The following is a 12221-nucleotide window of genomic DNA, read 5'->3' as shown; positions in this document are numbered from 1 at the left end:
AGACCCCTACCGATCAGGAAGTTGGGCCCCATCTCTGCCAGCACCGTAAGGGTGCATTCAAACATGGAGTTAACACATGCGTTTTCAAACGCACCACAACAGCTGAGAAGAAATTGCTGTCGATTTTGCGTTTATAAAATGCATGCATCAAGGTGATAGGGTGCGTTTTGTTAACACAATGTTGACAGCAATTTAATCTGGCAAATCTCCTCTTCTCAGATGTGTGATGATAAAAAATGTGAATAAAGTTTACAAAAATTTTTTAATTTAAATGTTTGAAAAAAAGAATTGTTTATTTCCACATCCATTACAACATGGTCTACGTAAGTTGATCATAAAATAACATTTTACTGCAGTGCACAAGGATTTATACATGCAAGATGAGAGGCTAGCCCTCTAGAGACTTGGCAACTTTTGGCTTATGGTTGAACAAACAGATTTGCCTTACTATTAAGGCCACATTCACATGGGCAGGTTTTTTGAGTCAAATGCACTGTGAGCACTTTGTGGAATGACTGAATTCTGAGCAATGGAACTGAATGGAATCCGTTCCGTCACTCAGTGTTTGGTACGTTCATTTGGCAAGCTCCCATGGCGTGTTTGACGCAACAAACTTGTGTGTGAAGTCGGCCTTATGCTCATATTTCTCTGCTAGATATGTATGTTGACCGTAGATAAGCTGAAGGCTGTGTTTGTTTGCCTCTCAATGTAAATGTACACTGGGAAGCTGCCTCCAGAATCCATTCTTTACAAAACTGGGATTTGGTCTCCATTGTAGACTATTAACGCAGCATGGGAACAGTACATACTATGTGTTGACTGTGTTGGAGATAATTATCTATGTAAATATTCCACATTTCCAACAAACCAGAAAATCTGCTTTTTAAGAAAGGTGTTGCCATAGCTGTAGTAGAATGAGGAAGTGGTCTTTAGGAGAAAACCTGTAAGTTAGGTTCAGCATAAGCTTATGGCTGCGCCCTACATTAGTACAATAAACAGGTCTGCAGAGAACAATTACAGCCGCTCCTATGAAAAAACAGCTGTTTTGTTTTCCTCTGAGGTTGTGCTATAAAAGGTTTTATATATGTCACATAGCTAAGAATCACAAGAGAATGCCTTCCAGCAGCCATGAATATAATACAATGTCACAACCAGAATGTGTGGTATTTTTGTTTTGAGTCACATCACTTCAGAGTGTGGGGCACATGTAGATATTCATATGATGTGTGGATTGATAAAAGATGAGAAACTGGCAATGTACAATCATGCCTTGATATTCCTAACCTAATGCTGCCCATAACAAAAGATAACAAACCAGATGAACTAATGCATAGATGATAATATAGATTCTCCTTTTTCAAGTAAACCTATAACAGGCGCTTCATGATGTTCCATCAGTATGGACCATGGTCCATTAATATCAAGGCCTCTTCCAAAATAGCATTTTTTTAGTGTCCATGAGCGGACTCGTTGATATTCTGGGAATCCATCCTTTGTGCCATCTATTTTTAGGCAACAGGTTTTTTGTAAATGTAAAAATAACAGATACTATACGAACATGATAAAAATGTATATGGGTACAACACAGGTGTGTTTTTTTACAGACACATTACTCTAATAGACTTCTGTTTCTCTTCCAGTAAAAACAAAACTGCATTTTAGCTTCCAAGGAGGGTCACTACCTCCACAACAGCTCCGACAGGAACCAATGGGGGATCCATCCTCATCACCCATTAAATGAGGGAAATAAGAGAAATAGGTTAAGATTTAGGCAGGGTTAGTCTTAGGCCGCGGTCACACGTACCGCTAGGCGTCCGTCATAACGAGACGCTAGCGCACAGGGGGAGGTCCTCGGCCCGAACGCACATGCGTTTCCAGGGAAACGCATGTGCGTTGGGGCCGAGGACCTCCCCCTGTGCGCTAGCGTCGCGTTATGAACGGACGTCTAGCGGTACGTGTGACCGCGGCCTTAGACAAAGCAGGGTCCTGGGCAAGACTAAAAGGAGGCCCCAAAATAAAACCATTATATGAACCGTCACATTCAGTAAAAATCTCCCTTTAGCCTTGCACAAAATTAGCACTTTGCAGGTTCCAAACAGTAATATGGTATTTAAGGAGAATGTGATAGGTAGATAGATGTGAGATATATAAATCTTCGAATAGCACACTTAGGGTTTAACCCCTTCGTACTATGACGTCCTGGTACTGCGGGGGTGTATGGAGAGAGAGCTCATGTGCTGAGTTCTCCATACAAAGCGGGTGTTAGCTGTATCAAACCGTTACTGCGGCGGTGGATGCTGGCACCAATTGCAGCAGTTAACCTGTTAAGTGCCGAGGTCGAACCATTTCATGGCGGTGATTGGTTGCCATGGATGCCTACAGTTTCATTGCCATTTGTAATTATCTCTAATAGCAATCAGATGGCAGGCTATTAGAGATTAGTAGTAAAATTGCTATATACTGCAATACATTATTGAAGTATATATTATTAGCAATCAGAACAAAAATTTAAGTCCCCCTCCTTTCCATTACATGTAAAAATAAACAGTAAAAATCATAAACATGATAGAATAGGCATTTTGGGATGGGGCGATACCTATCAAACTATAAAAAGATTATTCCTGGCAGTGAACACCATAACCGAAAATAGCAGCCAAATGTCCGAATCGCCACTTTTTTCCCATTTTTCCATCCATGAATATTTGAATAAAAAAATGATCAAACAGGCCATCAATTTGATATAAATTAACCCCTTCACGCTCCGTGACGGATATATCCGCCATGGAGCTGTGAAGGTTGTATGAAGAAGGCTCACGGGCTGAGCCTTCTTCATACAGAGATGGGCTTTGCTGCATATCGCAGCAAAGACCCATCGCTATCACCCGCAGTCGGTGCTTGCACCGATCGCGGGTGTTAACCTTTTCTTTGCCGCCGGCAAAGTCGCCGGCGGCACTTTAAATTTGGCGGCGCGTGGGCGCCGGCATCTTACCACCGATCGCCGCTCCCCCGAACGTCATCGTGGGGCGGCGATCGGTTGCCATGGTAGCCTCGGGTCTTCGTTTGACCCGAGGATACATGGCTTCTGCATATCCATTACAATGAGCCTGTGGCTCATTGTAATGTATAGTGAGCAGAAATGCCATATACTGCGATACAGTAGTATTGCAGTATATGGCAGGAGCGATCAGACCATCTAGGGTTAATGTACCCTAGAGGGTGTAAGAAATAGTGGGGGAAAAAAAAAAGTTTAAAAAGTGTAAAAAAATAATAAAATATTAAAAGTTCAAATCACCCCCCTTTCCCTAGAACTGATATAAAATATAATAAATAGTAAAAAATCACAAACACATTAGGTATCGCCGCGTCCCAAAATGCCCGATCTATCAAAATATAAAAACGGTTATTGACGGCAGTGACCTCCGGAACGGCAAATGGCGCCCAAATGTCCAAAACGCGTTTTTTACACCTTATTAGATGACATTAAAAATGATCAAAATGTCGCACAGTCCTCAAAATGGTAGCAATGAGAACGTCGGCTCATTTCGCAAAAAATGACACCTCACACAGCTCCATGCGCCAAAGTATGAAAAATGTATTCGCATCAGAAGATGGCAAAATTTTTTTTTCTTTTTTGTACACATTCGTTATTTTTTTTGAAAATGTATTAAAACGCAATAAAACCTATATAAATTTGGTATCACCGCGATTGTACCGAACCAAAGAATAAAGTAGAGGTGTTATTTGGAGCGCAGAGTGAAAGTCGTAAAAACTGAGCCCACAAGAACATGACGCACATGCAGTTTTTTTTCAATTTTTCCACATTTGGAATTTTTTTGCGGCTTCCCACTACATGGCATGGAATTATAAATAACATTGTGGGAAAGTAAAATTTGTTACGCACAAAATAAGCCCTCACACAGGTCTGTACACGGAAAAATGAAAAAGTTATGGATTTTTGAAGATGGAGAGCGAGAAATTAGCGAAAATACCCTGCGTCCTTAAGGGGTTAATAGACTTGAACATTCCGCAAAAAATTTCACCTTCGGCTACATTCACACTACAGTATGGGGGACGTATATACGGCCAACGTATATACAGCCGATATACGTCCCCCATACACTTCTATGGGCTCACGGCCCTGTACGGGAGCGGTACGGTGCAGCACCTCCTCCTCCTCTCCGCGCGCTGCCGTGTGCCTGCCGTGCTACGGTGCGGCGGGCTCACGGCAGTGGGAATGTAGCCTTACATAGGTCCATATACCAAAGTGTAAAAGTTATTGGCCTCAGAATTTGGCAAAATGGAAAATATATTTTTATGTACAAAAGATTGACTTTTAAAAAAAAATCATTAAAACCAAAACCATAAAACCAAAGAATAAAGATAAGTGTCATTCGGAGCGCAGAATAAAACCTGTAAAAACAGAGCCAACAAGAAAACGCCAAATATTTCACTGCATTTGGAATCTTTTTCCAGCTTTCCAGTACATTGCATGGAATATTAAATGGCACCACAAAAAGTACAATTTATGCTGCAGATAAAAAGCCCTAACACATCTCTTCAAACGTAAAAATAAGAAAAGTTATTGCTTTTGGAATGAGAGGAGTAAAAAACAGAAACCAAAAACAAATAAGGGCTGAGTCCTGTAGGGGTTAAAGAAGACCGATCACCAGAATTTTACCTATCGCATCAGTAATACCTGCTGGTAAAGGGTTAAAAGGCCTCCGTATATCACCAAAAAGGATCTGCCAATGAGGCACTGTACCTTAATTACAGCCGTTTTTCTGATATACAAATGAGTAAATAAAGAGTCAATCTGAAGAGAAGAGTCATGTTGCTCCAGGCTACCAATAGCAGTAGCACTTCATACCTCAGCCCAAGCAGACAGGTAGTCCTCTCCCTGTCGTTAGCAGAATGCTGTTCCTCTCACTGCATGTTGTATTTAGCAGGGAGCACTGCATGGAAAACTGCAGTTCTTGTAACATATACACACACCCCACAATGGGTGGGCCCTTTATTATTAGGATCCTGATTAATTTACAGTGGGTACTGAAAGTGTTTAGACTCTTTATATTTTTCTCTGTTTCATTGCAGCCATTTGGTAAGATCAAAAAGTTCTTTTTTTTGCTCATTAATGTGCACTGTGCTCCCAGTCTTTACAGAAAAAAAATGAAATGTAGATATTTTTGCTAATTTATTTAAAAAAATGGTTCTACTCCTTCATTGGAGTCCAGCTGTGTTTAATTAAACTGATTGGACTTGATTAGAAAAGACACACAACTGTCTATATAAGACCTCAAAGCTCACAGTGCAGAGCCCATGAGAATTATGAAGTCTAACAGAACTGCCCAAGGATCTCCGAGACAGAATTGTGGCAAGGCAAAGATCTGGCCAAGGTTGCAAACCAATTTCTGCAACACTCAAGGTTCCTAAGAGCACAGGGACCTCCACAATCCGTAAATGGAAAAAGTTTGGGATGACTTCGACATGGCCGTCCAGCCAAACTAACCAATTGTGGGAGAACAGCCTTGATGAGAGAGGTAAAGAAGAACCCCAAGATCACTGTTGCTGAGCTCCAGAGAAAGTTCCACAAAGTTAACTATCACTGCAGCCCTCCACCTCCAATGCATTTCAAAACACATAGAAATGCATCATGAGATCACAGCCTCCATTGTTTATATACATCCCCAACTATTAATTATATATATATGTGCCCCTCACCCCATAATTCTATTCAATCCCCCTGGAAAGTGCATGTGGCAATTACCGTAATAAAATTAATATTTACCTGTTCCCACATCGCTGCAATCTCTTCTTCTCCCAGCTCTTCTGGCACAGGTCTGTGCAGGTACGTTCATTCCCTAAAATTACGGACATACTCTGCAAATGGAGGATATTTTTTTTATTGGACATAGAGTTTTTCTCTGATATTTACTCCAAAATGTTATCTATTCCATAACCTAATAAGCCATCATGGAAGAAGGCTGGAGTAGCTGCAACATGCTTCTATCTTTCGTGTTTTTGGTTTGGTGATTCACTGGTTAATGTTCGGTGATTACCACTGAAAACTATGGCAGGTCCTTCTCCACCAGCCAGAGCAGCCAGTGGATACATGATGAGATCTAACGCTAATGATGTAGCCGCCGTGGTTTTAACATAGGCGGAAGCACAATAATTCTCCTCCATAATCTTAACATTTAACATCAGCAAAAAATGTTAAAAAGAGGACCTGTTGTCTCTCCATGTCTAAATGATTGTATTTTCTATGCCATAGCAATGCACAAGCATCTTCTCTTGCTGTTCCTATGTTATTCCTACCAGAAATGTATGAATAAATTGGCGCTACACAATCGGTCAGCTTCCAATCAGTGTGGGCAGACTGTGCAGACATACACTCACCGGCCACTTTATTAAATACCAAAGGTTGCTTTAAATGTGGACATACACAGTGTAAAGCCTGCAGTTACATCACGGTAGACACAAACATAACATCGAGTACCACCAATAAAAGTTATCCTATCCGGTCATATCTCAACTGCAATACATGCAATGCCATATATTCCATTAAATGTACTAAATGCAATATCCAATACATAGGACACACTACAGGCCCCCTTAAGGTCAGAATACGTCGTCATTTATCAGACATCACTAATGAAGCAGTAGGAATATCAGCAGCCTCTAGGCATTTTAGAGAGTCACATAAAAAATCTACAAATTTTTTCACATGGACTGGGTTTGAAAAAGTCAGTCAACCAATTAGAGGAGGCAATATGAAGAGGAAATTAATAAACAGGGAAAGTTACTGGATCTTCATAATGGAAAGTAGAACTCCACAGGGTATGAACAAGAGGCAGGATATAATTCTAACATATTAGACAACGTTATGTTATTTCCTCTGATTCAGCCCTTCTAGAATTTCCAGTACACCTTATAAATTTAGGTGATCCTAGGGCTATGGTTATGTATTACATGTATTTGGAGTATCATAGATATGTCATGTATGCACACAAACATAATGCACAGTGCTCATGGGATATATGAGATTTACATTTGGGTTTATATGTCATTCTATGTGTATTGCATGATGTTCTAATTCCAATTCCTATTTCCTTTAAATCTTCTAGGAATGTCACTAAAGAACAGATTATAGTATATCATTATATACTCTTTTTATATACCTTTTTGATAACCAGAATGATATAAGTGTAAGGTTTTTTCTGAATAAGAGACTCTGCATTAAGAATAATTTACACTACACACCGCTATATCATAGGTTGTTCCCTTTGTACAGATTTACTGATATCCATTTGGTAAACATTGTAAACAACTGATACCAATGGATTTGCTAAAATGTTTTTACGTAACTAAGGTTTTTAAGTATGTATTCACTCACCTGAGCTGTGCATTTTCGAGCCGCGCTCCCGGTCATGTGACTATGGTGGGAGGAGTTTCCGTCACGTGATTCGGGGGCGTGACTCGATCCACGTGACAACGGCACAATTTAAAAGGTGCAAGCTCAGAGAGCGTATGGCAGGTTATGATTAAGACGGTCTCCGTCGAAACGCGTCAACCTATCAGTCCTCGTGTTATGGCGTTGTAAAACAATAAAGGAAACACTTCGTTATCGCACCTTGTGACGTCCTTCTTGAAGTGCCGGTATTTTGTGCCTTTTCCCTGGATTTGCTACATGGCTATGGACTAGTTATCCGAGCACCAGAGGACCCTCACGGAGTGTGGACAACCAGGACGGTCTAATGGTTGGGTGAGCCGGCTTATTTTTCTACTTTCCTCTACATGGTAGCGAAAGTGTTACATTTTTTTCTGGGCCACTTTATTAGGTACACCATGCTAGTAACGGGTTGGACCCCCTTTTGCCTTCAGAACTGCCTCAATTCTTTGTGGCATAGATTCAACAAGGTGCTGGAAGCATTCCTCAGAGATTTTGGTCCATATTAACATGATGGCATCACACAGTTGCCGCAGATTTGTCAGCTGCACATGCATGATGCGAATCTCCCGTTCCACCACATCCCAAAGATGCTCTATTGGATTGAGATCTGGTGACTGTGGAGGTCATTTGAGTACAGTGACCTCATTGTCATGTTCAAGAAACCAGTCTGAGATGATTCCAGCTTTATGACATGGCGCATTATCCTGCTGAAAGTAGCCATCAGATGTTGGGTACATTGTGGTCATAAAGGGATGTACATGGTCAGCAACAATACTCAGGTAGGCTGTGGCGTTGCAACGATGCTCAATTGGTACCAAGGGGCCCAAAGAGTGCCAAGAAAATATTCCCCACACCATGACACCACCACCACCAGCCTGAACCGTTGATACAAGGCAGGATGGATCCATGCTTTCATGTTGTTGATGCCAAATTCTGACCCTACCATCCGAAAGTTGCAGCAGAAATCGAGACTCATCAGACCAGGCAACGTTTTTCCAATCTTCGACTGTCCAATTTCGATGAGCTTGTGCAAATTGTAGCCTCAGTTTCCTGTTCTTAGCTGAAAGGAGTGGCACCCGGTGTGGTCTTCTGCTGCTGTAGCCCATCTGCCTCAAAGTTCGACGTACTGTGCGTTCAGAGATGCTCTTCTGCCTACCTTGGCTGTAACGGGCCACGATTTGAGTCACTGTTGCCTTTCTATCAGCTCGAACCAGTCTGCCCATTCTCCTCTGACCTCTGGCATCAACAAGGCATTTCCGCCCACAGAACTGCCACTCACTGGATGTTTTTTTATTTTTCGGACCATTTTCTGTAAACCCTAGAGATGGTTGTGCATGAAAATCCCAGTAGATCAGCAGTTTCTGAAATACTCGGACCAGCCCTTCTGGCACCAACAACCATGCCACGTTCAAAGGCACTCAAATCACCTTTCTTCCCCATACTGATGCTCGGTTTGAACTGCAGGAGATTGTCTTGACCATGTCTACATGCCTAAATGCACTGAGTTGCCGCCATGTGATTGGCTGATTAGAAATTAAGTGTTAACGAGCAGTTGGACAGGTGTACCTAATAAAGTGGCCGGTGAGTGTATGTGTCTATGACATGACAAATTATAACACATAGGCTACATTCACACGGCTGTATTGGGGACATATGTACGCCTTCCCCCCCATAGATGGTAATAGGCTCACGGCACCCTACGGGAGTGGTACGGTGTTGCACACGTGTGGCGCCGTACCTTTCCGTAGCCAGGAGAAAGATGGGACATGTCCTATCTTTCCCTGTAATACAGCGCTGTGTGCCATACAATGCTATGCAGAGGGGCGGGGGTGAGTAGCGCTCACCCCTCCTCCTCTCCCGGGTGCCAATGTGTGCCTGCCGTGCTTAGGTATGGCGGGCATATGTTCGTGTGAATGTAGCCTTCTTGTTCACTTTATACATAGGAGAGGGGATCAAGACTCTTAAGAGATTTTTCCATAATAATATTTATAAAAGTCTGTTCTTTTGGGGAGTGAAGGTTGGATAATAGTGCTCCATTTGTGTTGCAATCTGTTATAAGATCATCGTTCTAGAGGTCTCATAATAATGAACAGAATCACAACCCATTGCTCCATCATGAGGGACACATAGAAGCAGTCGTGGTACCTTCTGTAATCACCATCAAAGAGTATAAATGTCATTAGTGGAAGAACCCATTAAAGTTTGCATGTGTTTGTCATCAAAATGAAGCCACAGCAACACAAATGCAAACAAAAATGTATTGTTTCTCATTTACAGGTAAAATGTTTATATGTGGACATTACCTAAACAGTCTATCATATGTAGCCATAATAGCTGCAACCTCATTCATTCTGTCTATTCTAATAGAGTGATGTCAATTACCGTACATTGGGCCCATTATAAAGGCAGCAGTGTATGCATGAAGGGGGAAGTATATTTTATTAAGGTAAATACAACTTTAATTCACTTTTGCCACATCTTTGCATTATAGCGCATACCTTCTTGTACCCAAAGACAGCAGAAATATAATAATACATTGGAGGGAGCAATCCTGGTAAGTAAACCACACACAGAGCTGCTTCCATAGAACAGAGGTTTTACATTAGAAAGAACACTAGCAATTTGTGCAATACTTCACTGTCAGTAAGATAGAAAAATACAAGTGATAGAAAACAGCTTGTGTATGTAGGGAAATGTTTATCATGATGCACCGAAGCTTCCTCTGCAGAATCTCAATAAGCTTTTTAAGGTTACAGGAAGTGCAGGAGACTAAAATGAGATATAACCATGATAATCATGTAGAGGACCAACCTGTAAAATAGAGGACCACTGACCGGCCTGTAATGTCACAGGCTTACACTGATTCAAGGAATAAATGACTACAAAACTATCCTATGTACTGACTGTCTACCTGCAAAGAGTGATGCCACTGTGCCGTCTACATAGTTTCCTTCAGTGAGTTGATGCGAGCACAAATCTTAAGGGCTGGTCCTAACTTGATATTCATAGCAGTCATCAGATGATCTTCCTTCAGTAACAGAAGAGCCTGACCATCAATTTCCTGTGCTCTGAATTCATCAGCGATCTCATGGCAGCCTGGACAAATACAAGAAGTGGTATGTTCTGGTTATCATTATGACATACAATAAGAAAACAGGCAAGTGGTAGATTTACTGTAAAGTATTAAAGGGAATCTTTCACACCAGATCAACTCCTAAAGTAAGAATACCATCTTTTTGCTTGTTTTCTCAATAAGCCAGGTATTTGAAACCTTGTGCTTTCAAATTGTGTTGACATACTTAGGGGCATTATCAGAGCCCCTGCAGGCTCCTGCTCCCCCCAGCACTTCATCCAGACAACCTGTCAATGTCACTATTCTCCTTCGCTTGCGATCCCACACATACACAGTCTGTTTGTCGCTCCGATGGCTTTGTTTGAAATGTGGAGCTGAAGAAGCATTGGGTGTTGATTATTACCCGGAGCCTCGAGGTGCTCTAGTATTGCCCCACAAAAACAATTCAGACTGATCGGCATATTTTTAAATGTTTTTTTTTTTTTTAGTGGGATCCCAAAAGAGGACGTGGATAAAATAGGCATACCGGGCTTATTGAGGAGACAAGCAACAACAAGATACTCTTAGTTTGAGGGACTGATTTGGTGTGCAATAATCCCCTTTAATCAGTGTGTTTCAGTGTGCACTTGTATTTGGGCAAACTATATAGTGCAACAGGAAAATGCTTCTTTCTCCTCTTATCACGCTTCTTTCCTTGTCCCCTGCTTCATAAACTGCATGCCCACTTTGATTTCTGCTAGCTTCATCTTAGGCCCCTTGCACACAAATGGTTTTATACGGCTTTGTGCTACCCCTATGATTCCCATACGGACGGCCCGGGCATAGCATGCGTTTGTGTGTAAAAATGAAATCAATATGGGCTCAGGTTACATTCTGTCCATGTAACTTTACTCAGGTAGCCTGCCTTAGTACGCCTTTGCCCTGTCTGTATGACCATAAAATGCCCTGATGTTCTCATTCTCTTGTTTGTTCAATTTTAAAACGCAAGAACCTTATCTGTTATCCTTTCTGCATCCTAAGAAATACAAATACCTGGTAAAGACTGTATGAATGCCCATACATCTTCAACAGTCCACAAGAATGGCTCAGCGTGTATATCAGGTGGGGACCCAGACGGGGAGGATGTCTTCCTTAACTGGAGACGACGCAGTTCCTGTTCTCTCTCACTCTGCCGCCGAAGACGAGTGGTCATAGGCCCTGGGAGGGGATCTTCTGTGCACGAAAATGAAGATGGCAGCTGCAAGACACAAAGAAAAAAAAAAAAAAAAAAAAAAAATAATATATATATATATATATATATATATATATATATATATATATATATATATAGTAATAAACTCCTATAGATTATGTGAGGAGTCAAGGTTGATAAACAAACCTGTCTTAAGTAGTGGTCTCGCGCTGACCCATCAGAGCTGTGTGGACGTCTCCCACGTCGTCCGAGATTTCCTTCGCACTTTCTACTCCATCTGTTGCTCTTTTCAGCCTTGTAAAGCCCAAGTCGTTTCGTACCACTTATGTTATACCTTAAATAATTTGTCATATGACAAACCAGTCATGAAAAACATACAACTTATCAATCCATCTCCATTTTGTTTCAGCCTTTCTTCTTACAGTGATCACATTGCTAATATTACACAGGCAGAGAGGAGTTGTCAGAGTAACTAAACCTTTTTTATTTCCAAAACAGAGGAGGAA

The 12221-nt window shown here is 41.4% G+C and overlaps 1 protein-coding gene across 6 annotated transcripts in view; it reads right to left on the bottom strand.

Moving 5' to 3' along the window:
• Positions 1 to 9870: 9870 nt before the first annotated feature.
• PHC3 (polyhomeotic homolog 3) overlaps positions 9871 to 12221 on the bottom strand; it is a 49659-nt gene continuing 47308 nt past the window's right edge. For 5 of the 6 annotated variants that reach the window (XM_072142835.1, XM_072142834.1, XM_072142838.1 and 2 more), the window contains exons 13-15: positions 11902 to 12049; positions 11556 to 11760; positions 9871 to 10546 (exon numbers count right to left, since the gene is read on the bottom strand). In XM_072142835.1, coding sequence (XP_071998936.1) covers positions 10389 to 10546; positions 11556 to 11760; positions 11902 to 12049 — 511 coding nt within the window. In that variant the 3' untranslated portion in view covers positions 9871 to 10388. Of the gene's footprint in view, positions 10547 to 11555; positions 11761 to 11901; positions 12050 to 12221 lie in introns of those variants that run through there. The other variant, XR_011854294.1, reaches the window with a different exon arrangement.

Source organism: Engystomops pustulosus, chromosome 3 (genome assembly GCF_040894005.1).
Source record: "Engystomops pustulosus chromosome 3, aEngPut4.maternal, whole genome shotgun sequence".
Lineage (NCBI taxonomy): Eukaryota > Metazoa > Chordata > Amphibia > Anura > Leptodactylidae > Engystomops > Engystomops pustulosus.
The sequence above is the reverse complement of the archived record's forward strand: the minus strand, read 5'-3'. Positions and strand labels throughout refer to the sequence as shown.